Genomic DNA, 17,219 nt, shown 5'->3' on the forward strand with positions numbered 1-17,219 from the left:
AACAACATGCTACATCTAGCATTTAGCCGACAAGTACTTTGCCAGTCAAAAATATACACCGTAGTTCCACACTTTGGCCTATGTCACCAAGTTGAAAATACTCCGAGATGCATAATATTTATCTAATTTTAGCCTGATGGGACGCCCAACGAAAGACGCTCTTGTTTGAACGTTTTGGAGGCGCACGCATTTACTTACAAGAACAATTTGCTGTGAGGGATGTTTTATCTCGTGCGCAGCCCCAGGCCTCTCTCCAAGGTCCCGCTGGGGGTGCGCCAGGGCGGGATGCCCCGGAGCTACACAGACTAGAGAGCGCACCGCAGGAAGTAGATTCAAATCACAGGAAGTGGCATCAGGTGGGGATCAAAGCAGCGCAGGTGGCGCCCTAATCCAGAGAATGAGAGTGTGCGTGTGCGCGCGTGTCGCTCAGGCCATAGTTAAGTCAGACACTTGGCCTCTGATTTCATCACGTAGCTTATGAAAAAGAGTCAAGTGTAACACGCGCACACACACAGCGCAAACTGCTCCTCTGTTTCTTCAATATTTCATCATGAGGCATAAAAACAGGCCAACCACGTGAAGATAACCTGCTGTGTGTGCGCGTGTGTGCGTGTGAGCGTGTGTGTGTGCGTGAAGAAGGCCAGCCAAACTTTGTCCTACTCTCAGGACTTCTAAAGGGATTATGAAAAAAATAGAAATAAAAATAGACAGAAAATGTTCATTCGTTTTCAAAAACCCAGAAGGCTCGTTTTGAAGGAACCTTGGAAATGGCCAAAAATGATCCTAAAAGGGCCACTTCAAAGCAAAATGGCAGCCTTCCTGGTGCTTTTGGGCATGGATTCTGGAGAATTATTTTTGTGCGTCTACTGCTATGCATGACTAAAAAAGTAGAAAAAAATCAGCATGTTTTTTTGCAATTTAATATGAAAAGGCCTTCAAGAGAGTTACATCGAAGGAATAGGTTCTGTGTGTGCAAGTGTCTGGAACCAGGCAAGTTAAACTTGAGTCTGGTCAATGAAGACCAAGGAGATCACACACACGCGCGCAAAACACACACACACACACGCACGAGTGGCGAGGTCGACGGAAGGAAGCCTAAAACCCTGGTGACCAAATTTCCGGGACAGCAGAAGATTGCTTGTTTGCTTCTTGCGTAAACTTCTGCACTGCCCGTCCTCTTTCACCAATCATCCTTTTCTTCTCCTCGTAGAAAATTGTCCACTTTTGAGCATTTTTTGTGTCCAAAAAAAAAAGCACATGTGTTGACCTGGGAGGTGTGTCCCTCCACACCACACCAAACCCAAACGAGTACGCCTTCTTGGCACATTTAGGGTTGCAAAAGTTTGTCAATGAGTGAGTGATTTAAAAAAAAAAAATAATATTTAACATGACTAAATCGGAAATTTACTGGCTGTGGGGCTCAGACAGGCGTGGTCGTTCATGGATTGCAATAGTTATGTCAGAAATGTTTTGACAGTAAAAAAAAAAACACACAAATTGAATAAAAATAGTTTAAATAATATTTCATTCTGCCCTGCAATTATGTGCAGTAATAGTCATTAAATTATATTTTGGATTCACTTTACTTAAAACGCTCCTTAAAAAACATATATATAGATGTTTTAATTCAGGTAACTTGTTTGCATGCAAATGACCATTCAAATTTGTATTGCAGTCATTTTATGGGTTTCTAAGTGAGCCTTTTAAGGTTGAAGTGTGTCAAAGGTCAGTTTGGAAGCTGATGTAATTCGTTTTGTTTGCGAATATGATCGCGTTATGCGAAATGCGTGCGTGACGTGTCCGCTGTCTGACGACGGATCCACTCCGGATTGCAACATCGAAAGCACGCCCCCAGTCCGTGACGTCAGCGCGCGAGAAGAGGAACTAAACAAAGGCGAACTCACTCGCTCGGTGCCCGTTTACTCTTTCGCTTCTCGAGCCGCGCAGTCCGCCGAAAAAGTTCTACTGGACTCGTCGATTTGGCCTAAACAGCAAACTGAGTAAAAGTAAAAGTCATCTGTGTTGACGTCACCCCATCCGGATGTAAAACCGTTTTCTTTTGTCTTCGTTTTCTTTTGCGTAATCGAGAAACAGGCGAGCCCCGTCCCCCCCCCCGCGGGCTGCCTGTCCGCACGGTCCGCTGCCTGCCCCGGGACGCGATTGCCAATTGCTGCAATGGCCGCGACGACTCGTCCTTAACGGGACTTGTCGTTGTCCAGCTCCGCCGGATCCCGCCCGAGGCGCCCTCGAGTGCAAGGTAAGCCTTTTCTTTTCTTTTTAAAGCGCTTTAAAATCATCGAAAGCAACGGCACAAATTCGCTTCCATTTTTTTTATTGACGACGTCCACAAAGTGGTTCGTGGACCAATAGTTGTAAAATATCAACAAAAATGTGGTATCAAAATAATTCAGTTAAGTGTCAAATCTATTTTTGCTTCCCTTTTTCAGTAGCGCTAAGTGAAAATGAAAATGAAAATTCATCTCAAATAAACAAAAGGCAGCAAGGTGCGGTAGTGGATTTTGTATCTGCCTCACAGTTTGAGGTTCGAGTTTGCATGTTTTCTTTGCACACTCCAACATTGTTGGTACAATTTAACGTCTAAATAGTCTCCAGGTTTCATGTAAGTGTTTTTAAGTAACTTTAAATGAATGTTTTTGTGCGTGTTTCCTTGATTTCGAGTTGGATGTGTCTTTTTTTTCCCAATGTAACGCATGGCCCACAAATATACAATGAAACACACCAGAAAATACAAGGAATGTATATGGGAGATTTAAAATCTATTTCAGAAACTTGTGCAGGTTTTTCTTTTTCCCAATGTATTGCTAAAAATGGGCAAATTAATTCTCGGTCAAGTGGAAGAATTTTCTTCTTCAGGTGTGTAGACGCGAAGGTGCTGTTCATCAAATACTTGAATGCGAGTGAAACAATTCAATATCAAAATATATAATGAATCGACACTAACAGGTTTTTCAAGTGACACATACTTGTAATTAACACTAAAAAATGTTAACCTCACATTATTTGAAGCATCCATGGAAACTTTGCCAATGACACACTGTTCTAATGACCCTTTGGAAGTTTTCAATCATGACATCATCTTAATCTGTCCTAAGCATTTTTTTTTGACAAATGAAGCCTAGAAAGTTTTGGATTCGTACAAAGCCATAAGAAATCAGAACAAAGTGTTTTGGATTAGCACATACTTTTAATCCATTCTGAATTGTTTTTGACAAATTCAACTTGAAAAGATTAAAGCATAAAGGCTGCAATTTGGGGAAAAGAATTGCTTCCGTCAGTGTGTCAGTTCACAAGATAAAGTTGAGTGCCTAACAAGTGGCATCTACATGTTTACTTTACACGTCATTGTTTCGTGAAACATGAAAAATTGAAGTTATAAAGACGATGATTTGTTGTAATCTGATTCATGTTTTACTGACTTATGTTTACACCAAACTTGTTTGGTCGAATTTAGTGAAGTCGGAAACACTGAAAAAAAATGCTGAATTTGCCTTAATTTAGCATAAACCTTAAAAAAAGTAATAATTCCAAAAATTGTTCTGCCCTGATCCAAACTAAAATATTTTAACCAACCGAGCCAAGTTTTTGACTGGCACAAACTCAAACTTTGAAAATGTTCCACTCACTGACTAAAAAGTTTTCGGCCGATGCGCGCTCATAATCAGTCCTACAAACGTACTTTTATTGAAACATGTTTACGAGCGCTCGGATTTTGCCTCTTGATCAACTCGTTCAAGTTTTAATCCACAGTGAAAAGTTTTCCTCTGACGCGTATCCAAGTTTGTAAAGTGTCAGTCACATGACACTTAGTGTGTCATTGTGAAACTGCAAGTCCAACAACCTAACCTCCCTGGGGTGTGCGCGTGTGTGTGTGTGTGTGTGTGTGTGTGTGTCACAAGATGGTGTTACCATGGTGACTCAGCTTGTTTCACCAGAGCCGCGTTGGTCAAAAGTGTTTCTTTAAAAAGATGCAAAACAATAAATCAGAGTAGTTTTCAGGCAATATGAGCGCGCTTGTTGGTTTGTGTGTGTGTGTGTGTGTGTGTGTGTGTGAGTTGCGTGTGGTCCCGCTATTTAAAACGGTTAAAACTATAAAGCGTTGTGCTCTGATGCAACGATCTGAAAGCGTCTGTCAGCTTACAGGAAGTTGCATCATGGAGCCTATAGACGTGTTAACACATGAAGGGCACAGTTGGAGTTGATGCACTCCCATTTTTTTTTTCGTACCAATATTTATGGGTTGAGAGGGAACAACAGAGGGCGCTGTTGAGTAGAGAAATTTAGATGTTAATCATGACTCAACGTGTTATGCCAAATACTTTAAGACGTCCGAAATTCAGGCACAAAGTGTAATTAAATCTGTTCAAAGATGTTTGCATGTGGCCGTTGAAGGCGTGAAGCTCATTTGAGCATTGTTGTTGCTAACCAAAACAGCTGCAGTCTCTCAGATGAATGTAAACCTAAAATAATCCCGTTTATCTGCACTTTGCAATTCAAATTCACATACAGTGAACTCCCGCTATTGACGTCCAAGCTACAAAAAAAAATAGTAATTGCTTAGATGTGCCACAAGATGGCGGCAAAACTACATATTTCTAAATGAAGCAAATGTGTCTCAACTCAGATCAACAAAGTTCTGCTCATAAACACGCATAACTTGGATGAGCTGAAAATTTGTGCTTTGCCACCATCTTGTGGTGTGGCGGGTTTCGGTTACCTGTTATCAATGCGATGTTCAGTTGTTATTGCAGATTCTGTGATGTCGCCGCTCATTTTTCTCCTCCGATCACAGATGAATGTGGGTGTGGCCGAGCGCTGTTTGAAGCGATTACTGGACGAGCCGCAGGATGTGTCGCCCAAATGCAAAAGAGTTTGTCCGGACCTCCCGTTGTCTCCGCCTCCTCCTCCCGACACCAGCCCAGCACATCACCTCAGTCCGGCCAAAAGTCCCGCCCCTAAGTCCAACCAGAGCCAATCAAAAGTCAGGGTTGGGCCTTACTTCCTGTTTGAGCGCTGCGAGGGCGAGGACACGTATAGAGCGGTGCACGCCGCCACACAGCAACAGTTCACGTGTCAGGTAACCTCCGCCTGCATTCACTTTTTCTTGACTCTCTATATCCAAATTTGTATACAGTCTAGTGGAAATAGCTGGATACCCCCCCACCTAACCTATCCGGTTACCATGGTTACAGGTCTTGCCCCTACACAGCTACCAGGAAAAGTTGGCAGCCTATGCCCGGCTGGGTCACCACGGCAACATCTGCGGCCTGCTGGACACGGTGATACGGCAGGATGGCGCCTACCTGTTCCTACCCGCCCATCACGGCGACATGCATGCGCACGTGCGCGGCAGCAAGCGCCTCGGCGAGGAGGAAGCGGGGCTCCTGTTTGCGCAGATGCTCGAGGCCGTGGCGCACTGCCACCGCAGTGGCGTGGTGCTAAGGGACGTCAAGCTTCGCCGCTTCGTCTTCACCGACAGATTCAGGTGAGTTCAACCAAGGCCTCTGTGATTTTTTTTTTTTTTTGTGTGTAGCTGTTAAAAGAAAAAGTTGACCGAGTTGCTATCTGAAACAGCAGCACCTACTCGACAGTCTGATGAATGCGTGGAGTCCAACGAATGTGAAACAAAACCATTGATGTGACCCGTTGTTCTCCACAGGACCCGCGTGGCTCTCCTCGGCCTCAACGACTGCATCGTCCTCCAGCGCGGCGAGTCCGACTCCCTTTCGGACCGCCACGGCTGCCCCGCCTACGTGGGCCCCGAGCTCCTCGCCAGCGGCAAGGCGTCGTACTCGGGCCGTGCCGCCGACGTGTGGAGCCTGGGCGTGTCCCTGTACACCATGCTGATGGGTCGCTACCCCTTCCAGGATACCCGGCCCGCCGCCCTCTTCGCCAAGATCCGGCGCGGGGCCTTCAGCCTCCCCGCCTGGCTGTCTCCGCCGGCCAAGTGCTTGATCGCATGCATGCTGCGGAAGTCGCCCGCTGAACGCCTGCAGGCGTCCGAGCTGCTGATGCACCCGTGGTTGAGCGGTCGTCACTCGTCGCAGATGGCGCCGCATGTGAGCTCGCAGCGCAGGGGAGGCCGGGCGCCGGAGTTGAGACACGAGGACGACGAAGGTGGTGACCAGGTGGTGCCCACGTGCGTCCAAAAGCGCTAACGAAAGAATCACAAACTTGACACTACTCCAGAGTCCTGGATTACTTGAGCCTCAAGTGCCTTCAACCACGCAGCAGCATCGGCTCTTTTTGAAGCACCAAAATCTGTACACAAAGTCCTAATTTGTGTTCTCACAGTACGGACAGTGAAGCCCTTATATTCACAATGGATGTAAAATTCATGCCCCCCTTCTAAAAAGGTTTAGAATTGCCTGTACAGATGATGGAAAAGCACTACTTTGATCGAAATGAAACTCCTCGACTTATATCAACATAGTCACTTTACAACAAGATGGCAGCAAAGTGCTATTTTTGCCACAACTCACTTCAACAGTCACTTTACAATAAAATGGTGGCAAAGCATTATTTTTGTCTGAATGAAACTTCACAACTTGCGTCGTCATGGTTCATTAATGCCGCAAGATGGCGGCAAAATGTTATTTTTGTCTAAATGTCAACTCTTCAACTCACTTCAAAAGCGTTCCTTGACACCAACATGCCACAAGATGGCAACTTAGTTCCTTGAAACAAAATGCTAAACGATAATGGCAAAGCCCTACTTTTGTCCAAAAGAATCGCCTCAACTCAATTCAGCAACAAAATTTCAATCAACTTGATGCCAAGATAAACATTTATGTGCGCACCAAATACACATTTTGCAGCGCTATTACAGTTTGTCGTGAGCATATTACTCACCAAAAAGTTCACTGGATAAAAGATTCCATATAGTTATTAGGATGGTCGCTCTAAAAATCCCAGGACATTAAAGTATAGCGATAAGGGAGGAGGGAAAGAGGGAACGAGACTTAACGTGTATGTGAAACACCCTGAGGTGCCACAAGGTGGCGCCAAAGCCCTGTTGGGCAGAAAATGTGCTTTGGCACCACCTTGTGGCGTCTTGCCCTAAGGAAACTACAGTATGTTGAATTGATCCGAGGAGCTTTTCTTCTCTTGAAAGTAGTGCTTTGGTACCATTTTGTGGTGCGCACGGGTACGTAATTGTAAAACATTTTAGGTGGGGCGTCAATTCCTGAATTTTTTGCGGAAGGGCTTCGTTGATGTTGCATTAACACATTAGTGTGACATCCAAAGGAACATTAAAAATGTCAACCTCTCAGTGGACGCGTTTTGCCAGATTTCTCCCCCACCACCACTCGACTCTTGACATGTGGTCGTCTCACAATGTTTTGTGCGTTCACGTTTACGTTCCGGGGAGCTCCTCCACATAATCACAAGTCTACCTCGGTTCTTGTCATCGTGCTTCATTTCTCCAAGCCAGTCCCTTCTCGTCCCGTCCCTCAGTAGACTGCAACATGCAAAGTTGTTAATATACCCGAAAAACTGACTTGGAAGCAGCCGCTGATTATTTAAGGCCTGCCTAACAGCTGCACGGTGAATAAAAATGTTCCACAAAATCGTTTGTTTCTTTTGTCTTCTGTTTTACCGCAGAAATGTTGTAGTGATTGATAAGAATAACGTCCTGATCTTATTGGTACACTTTAATGTACCGATGTGATGTGACAATGTTTTATTTTCACGAAACAAACTGACCTGGAAGCAGTTGATGATTCTGGTGAACTATTCAGTCAACTGAAGATGACACAGGTGCTCAGAGGTCAAGTAACGACCAATCATGGCTCACCTGTTTTCCAAAGCATCTTGTGCTATATGCTATTTTCGTTTTAGAATGAAAAATTCACAATCAAACTGTTTTTAGACTTTCCCTTACTCGTCCCAGGCAACAAATTAAAATATCAAGCTGCATTTCAATTTTGTTGTTTCGATATCAAAATGAAAAGCAAAACAAGTCGTTTTTCTATTTTTAAAACTTGTTTTCAAATGTATAACCAATGACCAAAAATAAACAGACCATCATCAATATCAGAGAATAATAGCAAAACAAATCAAACAAACAATAAAAAAAAAAACATCATCAGTTTGAACATTAAATCTTTGTAATACTTTATAGTTGCTGAGGCTCTCAGTGCGGAAGTCGGGGGTCTTCAAAACAAAGATTGACTCATGGCTGTCAAGACGTGAACAGAAATAAGTTGAGAATAGAATAGCACTAACACTTGCAACCCTAACATGTTGCGGGAGTCCATACAGTTGGCCTCTAATGTGAGTCAGTTTCACCTTGGCAAGATATATATTCTGTTTAGACTGGGTTGTGAGTGGACGTTACAGAGAGCCTTTTCCACATGTGCGTATATGTGTGTGTAATTTTAACAGTAATGCAAATAAGTTTGAAATGATTAAGTGTTTTGGAATCATAATTTGTGCTTTATTTCCAGTACTAAGCTGGGCAAACCGTTTAGGTAAATGTTTTCAGACAGTTTTTGCCTCCAATGGCAAGGGCTCACTCGATAAATTACACTTTTTTTAATCTAGTGCAGCAGATTTAAGGGTTAAACATCAGTTTTAACAAAATGAGAATAAAGACATTTAAAGGATCCTGTTTGTTGCCAAATGAGTTTTAGAGCCTGGTCCCTCAATTGTTCTGGCTCAACTTGGACTTTATTGCACATGAAGTATCCATCAAGGCCATAAACCAATCAGGAGCCGGATGCAGTGTCCATGTCATCGGTGTCGTCGCATTCTGGACGGCAGATTTCATCAAAAGCCAGTTCTGACGGACGTGGAGGAATAAGTGTCACTTTAGAGTCACCCAAATATTTTTAAAAAAATGTGATGCAGCTCTAATCTGAGCATCCTTCTTTTTTTTTTAAATTAAATTGCCAATGAAAAACATATATATAATTATAATAAATAATACAACAATTTAATAATTGTTCATTTATTATCTATCTATATCTATATCTATATCTATATCTATATCTATATATATATATATATCTATATATATATCTATATATATATATATCTATATATATATATATCTATATATATATATATATCTATATATATATATATATATATCTATATATATATATATATATATATATCTATATATATATATATATATCCATCCATCATCTATACCGCTTCTCCTCACGCGGGTCGCGGGGGGTGCTGGAGCCTATCCCAGCTATCTTCGGGCAGTAGGCGGGGGACACCCTGAACTGGTTGCCAGCCAATCGCAGGGCACACAGAGACGAACAACCATCCACACTCACACTCATACCTAGGGGCAATTTAGAGTGTTCAATCGGCCTGCCATGCATGTTTGTGGAATGTGGGAGGAAACCGGAGTACCCGGAGGAAACCCACACAAGTACGGGGAGAACATGCAAACTCCACAAAGGATGGCCGATGCCGTCTCTCACTGTGAGGCCATCGTGCTAACCAGTCGTCCACCGTGCCGCTATCTATCTATCTATATATATATATATATTTTTTTTTAATTTAATTCAATGAATCAGTCATTGAAATTGTAAAGAAGCAAGGATGCCCATATTTTGGGCTTACCTTCGCTCTCGCTCAGGTTGGGTATCTTCCTCAGGACGTCGCGCAGGGCAGGGATGGCCTGGTCGTACATGTGCAGAAGCGGCCTGCAGCTGGCCGAGAATCCGGCGTGATGGTGGAGCAGCCGGTGAAGGAGAAGCACGCACTCGCGCAGCAGCGACGCCGGCGGGTCGCGCCACCACGTCGGCGAGCGCGAGGGCCCGACGTCGGGCGACCTGTCCGTCTGCTCCGGAGAGTCGTAGAGGTCCAACCATTGACGATGGAGAATAATCACTGACGTCTGAACCACCTGGCATATTAAGGAGAATAAATAAAAAGCGTGCATATTATTATATTTTTGTAGCTATTATTTGAATACATTAATATTTTACTATGTCGCAAATATATATCTGGTTGTTCTTCTTAATTATGTTTAAAGTTGAGTTTTGGTAGTTGAACAAATACCAGGTTTGAAAATCAATCGTGTTTATTAATGGTGATTTCAATATCAATCTGAAATAATGGTGCTAATGTTTTTCCCTATAATCACCCTGTCTTACTCGTACTTCAAATTTTTGCTTGCCAAAAAAGCCAAAAATCCGATGATGGCTAAAACCCCGAAAAGTCATGTTGCTTGTACACTTCCAAACGAGTGTCATCATCCTCATCAATAGCGTGTGACAGCTGTCGTGTAGAAGCAGAAATCATTGCCGACTGTGTGCGTCTTACCTCGATGTCGCACTGGCAGCCGGCGTTCTGCCAGTTCTCGGCTGTCTGAGTGAGCCGGTTCAACAATCGAACCACCTACAAGAGACAAACTAATAAAGTTCGAACAGCCTCCAACGGGATCGGCACAGACGACCACAAATTTTCTCGGCAGGACGAGCTGAGCACCTGCAAGTCCAGCCGGATGAGATCGGCGTGCGACGCCTTCTTGACGGGTCTTTTTCGCACGTGCTGCAGCAGCCTCAGGATGACGCAGGGCTCTGCGGAGAAACACACAAAAAAAAAAAAAAAAAAAGTTTCAAAGTTGGCAAATCTCGTGAGATTGCAGCTCAGACGACAACGATAGGAAACAGTGGCGCGCCAACACCAACTGAAGGCGACGCTTCTTCTTGAACTCGGAAAGCTACCACTGAGGACAACCAGGAAGAGTGCGACCAAGAGTGGAAAAACAGACAAAAGCAACTTGAGGGCTTTTGTTGACATTCTGATCAGGACGAAATCTCACCGCGATGGGAACAGAGTTGCCTCGTCAGCGAGGCGTGGTCACATGTGCACACCAGGGCGGCGGTGCACTCGGCGAGCATGCGTGGCTTGCGGTGGGCCAACACGCACGCACACAGCGCCTGCAGCACGCATTGCAACCTGCTAGACAGACGAATAATGAGTCCATTCTTTATTAAAAAGCATCGACAAAAACAATATAAAAGGGAGCCCTGCCACAAAAAAAATAATAAATAAATTAAAAAAAAATAAAACACATGCCCCACCTCAATAACGTTTGCAATCAGAATTAGTTGCCAAGTAAAGCATAAATCTAGTCTTGGTCGCGTAACAAAAGCACTACCGTTCAGCATGTGCTTGCGGTGTCTTCTCAGTCAGCAAACTGGCGACCTTCACGGCGCCGACCACGATCTCCTCTAACTTTCCTTCACCCCCACTGGCACGACAGAGGCGCAACACCGACTGCAGCAAGGCATTGTGGGAGCGGAGAGCCTCCATCGCCACCGCGGCGCCGCTCTGAGACGACACAGTTCCTTTTTAATTGAATTGACAAAATATCATTTTCACCCCTCGTTCTGAATTCTGCAGGTCGTGAAAAGCCAAGCATACTTTGCGCTTTTTTTGTCCCGAAATAACGGTCTGGATCTTGTTTTCAGCGCTCCCTTCACTCTTTGCTGACAGAAGTGCCCGGACCACCTGCCGAGCATTAAGCACATCAGACCTCATCCCGTTTCACACGCACACACGACGGCGTGTCACCACACCTCGTCACTGTGGTTTATCAGCAAGTAGAGGATCCTCAGTGCCGCGAGCCCCGCATCTTCCAGACTAATGGCGTCCGCCTCGTCCGGCCTTCCCGGTCCCGCGGCGGCGGGGCGGCGTTCCGGCAGAGAACCGGAGGCCTCACCTCGCGCATCCAGGGCCTGGCAGAGGTGGGATAAGTGCATGTCCAGCAGCGGGAGGAGAAGCACAGCCCCAGGACACCTGTGCGTGTGTATACACACACACACACATGGGTGAAACAAAAAAATGAATGAAAGAACGATTGATGCAGTGCAGTCATTAATGAAAAGAATAAATAGCTCTGTGAAAGTGCTTTTTTTTTCTCCACAGCTCCTGAATTGTGAGATCTTGTACTGTGTGGCGTATGCAGCAATTGGCCACAGGAGGGCGACGCGGACCACGCACGATCGAAGGTACGACGCACCCGGGTTCTTGCTCGGACTTGGTTGCCGCAGGTTGACTTTGACTCAGCGTGTTGAGTCCCGAGATCGCCAAACTCTGGACCGGACTGAGGGTCGCTCGGGGGGTCCCGCCTTGACTCTTGCCCGCACAGGCCGACCTGAACACAAGCGCAGAAAATCAGCACAAAGCTCAAGTTTAAATGCCAAAAAGCCTCCCACGGTGCATCTTGACACGCAAACATTCCGTTGACAACCTCAAACAGACACACAGTATATTGTTCTTATGGGCGTGCTTTTGACCTCAAGTTGTCGTTAGCAGCGGCAGAGTTGGGCTTGGCCGTCAAGCAAACGTCGCTCGGGCTGATGGACAGCAGGTGGGAAAGACAAAGGTTGCTGGGCGACAGCGGCTGCTGCAGCAACAAGCCCAACAGGACGCCACCTAAAGGGCAACAGACGGCAGCGTAATCACCGACCACGTAGATGGAAACGTTAACGCTTCAGAAATCACTTAAAAAAAAAAAAGCGCAACATTGAACACATCAACTGGAACAGGACAACAATAATGGAGGCACCACTGCATTTACGTTGCAACTTGCGTTTCAATTTTAGTTCAGATTAGACTGGGCGTTTGCTAACGTCTTTTTTTGAGCTGAAAAGAACAAAGCGAGCAACAAAAGCCTCCATGGGGCACTGACCTCGGTGCTGACGGTGTAGCGGCCGGGCGCACGGCAACGGATCGGGCCAGGCTAATTCCTGCTCGTCAACACCTCCTGCGTTGCAACGTTGACACAAAAACATCCCTTTCAACACGACTTGACGTCGCCGGCGGGTCCCGCTAACTCACCGTCCCTGCGCGTCTTGATGGAAATTTTGAGCGGCGCGGCGAACGTTTCCTTGGTGATGAAGCCGCTTCCTGTCGGCGAGGAGGAGCTGCTGCCGCCAGGAAGCTGGCAGAGGCCGTTGGGCACTTTGGGGCTAAGCAAGAGAAACACGCACGCACGCACAACAAGACTTTTTAATCACTACAAACTCCAATCATTGAAGCATTCTTAGTTGAATGTTAAAAGTGTGACACATGCATTGCGTTCATTTTGTTTACAGCAAGCGGTGTACAGTTTTAGCCTCAAAGAAGTGGAACGACTGACCTGCGTCGCGGCAGCGGCGACGCCGGCTTGCTCCTGTCGGCGCTCAGCAGTTTGCTCTTCATTTCGTTGATCTCGGACTCTTTGAACTGTAGCTCCGACTGCAGCGACTGAATCTGCGTGCAAAACATGCCAGGGTCTTTATAAGGCCCGCCCAAGGGGTCGGAGCAACTTGGACCGAGTGTGTACTTCAACATAGTTACTTGGCATCTAGGTGCAGCAAGACGGCGCCAAAGCACCACATTTTTAGAAATGAAGCCCATAAACTCACCTCTACATAGTTCAATGGCAACAAGATGCCACAGGACAGTGCCAGAGCACTACGTTTGTCTCAACAGAGCTGAAACTGTAAACATATATTCTCGGCACCAAAATGCCACAAGACGGCCTCAGCACATAAACGGTGATTGGTCAGTTTATCAGTCAGTTCCACAAATAAATGTGTGAACAAGTGCATCCTCAAGTGGCAAATAGCATCGTGGGGGTTGACTGTACTTGCCTTCTTGTTGAGCTCCTTCTCCTTTTCGCTCTGCTCTCTCTGCTTCTGCTTCTCCAGCAGGGCCAGGGCCTGCCTCTGGGTCTCCTTCTCCTGCTGTGTTCCTCTCAGGGTGTCCCTGAGCACCCGGATCTCGCCGTTTCTCGACACAATCTCCTCCTCCACCTCCTTCAGCTAGCCACACGAATACGGCAGACCTCACGCTGCTGCGTTCACCCCTCCACGGTGGTTATTTGGATTTTTGAGATGCGCTAGCTCACCTTCCTTCGCAGATCTGCATGCTGAGCCTCCAGCAGGATGTAGGATTCCTCTCTGTCGGTACCAAGCTCATCAGGCCTGTTTCCTGAACAAGGAAAAAAAAAAGGTTGATTTTTCTGCCTGTCACTATACAGTACTGGCATAGAAAGAGGAGCAAAAATAGATGTGTACATAATGTACTTGTGAATATTTTTTCTAAGGAGAGAAAGTTTTGGTCAAATACTCACCAATTGGCTGTCTGACGGATGCCCCCAAATGGCCGCTCTTGCCACCAACACCACCGGTATAATCTGTGTGCAGTCGCGGCCTGGTGGACGGATGAAATCCAGACCCGTGCGCTTGCTCCAAGCCAGGTTTGCTTGCTTCTTTGGACCTGATAGCCGGCGCGGTTGCCCAGCCGATGGCCTGCGAGGCAATAATGTCTATCTCGTCCAGGTCATCTTGAGTGAAGTCGTCATCGTCCCCAAAGGGGTCAACTTCGACCGGGTCCGCCTTTGGGACATCCTGGTGACGGCCTCGCAAACGCTTGCTGGGAGGGCAGGCCATGCTGTGTGTGACAGAGAAAAAGACAGTCGCTCAATGCAGGAATTCACCATCAATGATCCATTCAGGAGGTTGGAGTTAGAGATTGTAGAAAATTACAAGGAAATAAAAGTGTTTTCGATGCCAAAAAAGATAACCTTTGACTTCTATTATTTGATAGGCGTAGCACCAATTTGTCATTTTTAACTATAACTGTGGCGTCATGCTGTGGAAGTTTTATGAGAAAGTTAGCAGCCATTCCTAAAATTGTCAAAGATGAAGTTTACATCTGTGTGTGCGTGTGTAAGGTTTTGTCGCGGTGTATTTACTCAATATTGAATAAACAGGGAGCCTACATTTTATTTAATATGTATGCATAAAGCCGAGGTTAAAGAACAATAAAATGCATGTAAATACTTTACATAATCCTTTTTGTTTGTTTGAGCCACACGGGGTGGGATTGTGGGACGTACGAGTGATTGGAATGGTATCACTGCTGCTTGTTGATCTTTTATAGAAAGTTATGAGCATTTACCTTTGAGTCCGGTGCTGTTATGCTGCTGCAATAAATGGCAGGTTAGCCTGCTGCTAGGCTAACGCAAAACAATCTCAGTCAATGAGATGTTTGAACGATGCGTAACCACGTTGTTACAAACGATGCATCCGCATGATTCAGCAAACAAGGATTGTACATTGAGCTAATGCAGCGTTCAAATGCGTTATTTCGCAGTTTAAAGCAAACAAAAAGAACGATTACCGAAAGCAGGAAACTAGTTTTCATCCTTATGCTCTCCATGCAAAATGCTCATCCAACCAATCAAAACACGGCTCAGACTTTTTTCGCCCAATCAAAAGAAAGCCAATACACTCTGCTACGGAAAGCCGGTAAAGGCAATCTGTACCGATTGCGAATGTACCCGTGGTTAAAAACAAACCTCGTAACACGTGTTAAATTTTCGTCTTTTGTAGTGTAATTTATGGATACGCAATGGGAATGTTTTAATTTTCACGGACGCTGTTTACGACTTCAGTCAAATATAGCTCATTACGACTCGTTTATGTTCACTCCAATTTTTGTCTTCAACCGAAGACAAGCAAATTAAGGTTAGTCATTTATCTTTCAAAAGTATTCAAATGTATATAAAAAAGAAGCAGAGTTTACATTCTGAAAGGCGAAAATTCAAATGTAATGAAGCAGTTTATTTTTATACTATAGCTGTCTCTTTGTCTACTTTAAGCCCTCTAAAGGCAAGCAGTAGAAATACAATCAATTCAATCCCCGCGTCCCTTCGCTCAAATAGAGTTCGTCTATCTTGGATTACCCAAACGCTTGATTTTGAGTGTTTTTGCATTAAAATGACATTTTTACTCACATGTGCAAAAGGAGAGCCACGGTCGCATATTTTTGAATGCTCTCAGAACTGTAACCCACCAACTGGCACTACATGGGCCATTGCACTGGTTCCGAGTTTTGCTGTTGAGTGGATGTGTGGAGGAAATTGATTTTTGAAGACCATTTGGTGTATTTGCACTTCAGTGAGCTGCTGAATGCGATCCTGCATCCTCATATATAGACAAACATCGTGCATCTTCTCACTCAGCAACAGCAAGTGTGTGTTCCATTTATAGACATAGGCAGGTCTGAGACACTGTATGTGCGTGCGTGCGAGAGAGGGAGATACATGCATCTCTCTCTCTCTCTCCCCACCTCCGTTCTCCAGATCAGAAATGGCAGAGCTCAGCGAAAGGCACCATGATGCATTGCAGCCATCTCTCTCTCTCTCTCTCACACACACACACACACACGCACACCTACGCACGCACGCACACGCGCACGCACACGCGCACACACACACACGCATGAAAGCCACAGCCTAATTTACATTAATCATGAGCATGAGAGAATTGAGTGAAATAAACACAGGCTCACCCACACAAAAACATGCACGCGCACTCATGCACGTGCACGTACACGCGCATATACTAGGTTGGTATCCATAGCAACTGGAGCACCAGGGCAGGATCGGTGATTGTGATGGAAGTCTTCATGCACGTGAAGTGTAACACTGTGAGAGCGTGTGACTTTATTCCGCTTATTGCTCCGAAATTACCTGCGAAAGTGGAAACTTGCCTGGCTGACTTTGTCCCGAGCGGCACGGTGGTCGACTGCTTAGCATGTCCGCCTCACAGTGCGGTGTGTCGGGGTTCGATTCGTATTTTTAATTAATTATGTTGCTGTGTGTTAATATTTCAACGTGTCTGTTTTTGAATACAACTATTTTCTTGAAAGGACATCAATCATATCCACGAAAAACTTGAAAGACCAATAGAATTTGACATGTTTTCAAATGACTTTCTTAATTGCTTATTGTTGTGAAGGCTGAGGCCTTCATTGAACACAGAATACCTGAATCTGGATGCAGAAAAAAAATGTTTAGTCAAGATGTCTACTTTTGCATCTGACCTGCTTTCATGACAACTGGGCCGAAGAGGTCAGCATCACTTTTGCACCCCTGTCCCCATTTTGGGATCAACTATTTATTTTTTATCGCCATCGCGTCTTTCCAGATTCTCGTCTGGATGTCATTTAATTATCTGATGCACGGATATTGTGTCTTTACGTGAAAAGCTCAGGTGTGGCTATTTGACGTGATCTCTGTGTGAAATGCAAATAAAATACTCTTCGAAGATGGATGAAGTGTTTCCTCTGCATTTGTCTCTGCATCCAGGCTACCCCCTTTGCACACGTCGCTTCTCCCTCGGAGGCGATGACATCCTGAAGGGAGCCCGCAGCAGCAGCCCCGATTGGCT

General features: G+C 45.2%; 2 protein-coding genes across 6 annotated transcripts; one reads left to right on the top strand and one right to left on the bottom strand.

The window, feature by feature from the left end:
- The first annotated feature begins 1,858 nt into the window (after positions 1–1,858).
- LOC148326681 (tribbles homolog 3-like) lies at positions 1,859–6,537 on the top strand. Its single transcript, XM_088308454.1, has 4 exons — positions 1,859–2,257; positions 4,811–5,095; positions 5,211–5,503; positions 5,678–6,537. The coding sequence occupies exons 2-4, from the start codon at positions 4,811–4,813 to the stop codon at positions 6,174–6,176; spliced, it is 1,077 nt and encodes a 358-aa protein (XP_088164580.1). The 5' UTR covers positions 1,859–2,257; the 3' UTR covers positions 6,177–6,537.
- Positions 6,538–8,111: 1,574 nt separating this feature from the next.
- Positions 8,112–15,242, bottom strand: atrip (ATR interacting protein). Of its 5 annotated transcripts, none has more exons than XM_088308452.1 (17): positions 14,944–15,242; positions 14,114–14,433; positions 13,889–13,971; positions 13,632–13,802; positions 13,136–13,248; positions 12,835–12,965; positions 12,686–12,760; positions 12,291–12,429; positions 12,014–12,148; positions 11,571–11,790; positions 11,416–11,502; positions 11,150–11,322; positions 10,811–10,950; positions 10,474–10,565; positions 10,309–10,383; positions 9,604–9,889; positions 8,112–8,803 (listed from the first exon to the last, which is right to left on the bottom strand). In XM_088308452.1, the coding sequence occupies exons 2-17, from the start codon at positions 14,430–14,432 to the stop codon at positions 8,730–8,732; spliced, it is 2,313 nt and encodes a 770-aa protein (XP_088164578.1). In that variant the 5' UTR covers position 14,433; positions 14,944–15,242; the 3' UTR covers positions 8,112–8,729. The 5 variants fall into 5 exon arrangements, with proteins under 5 accessions (XP_088164578.1, XP_088164575.1, XP_088164579.1 ...); XM_088308449.1 differs by having other exon boundaries at positions 12,686–12,790; XM_088308453.1 differs by having other exon boundaries at positions 10,811–10,947; positions 14,944–15,241.
- Positions 15,243–17,219: the final 1,977 nt, after the last annotated feature.

Source organism: Idiotropiscis lumnitzeri, chromosome 11 (assembly GCF_059441095.1).
Source record: "Idiotropiscis lumnitzeri isolate Australia: NSW breed Sydney's pygmy pipehorse chromosome 11, RoL_Ilum_1.0, whole genome shotgun sequence".
In the NCBI taxonomy this organism is placed as follows: Eukaryota; Metazoa; Chordata; class Actinopteri; order Syngnathiformes; family Syngnathidae; genus Idiotropiscis; species Idiotropiscis lumnitzeri.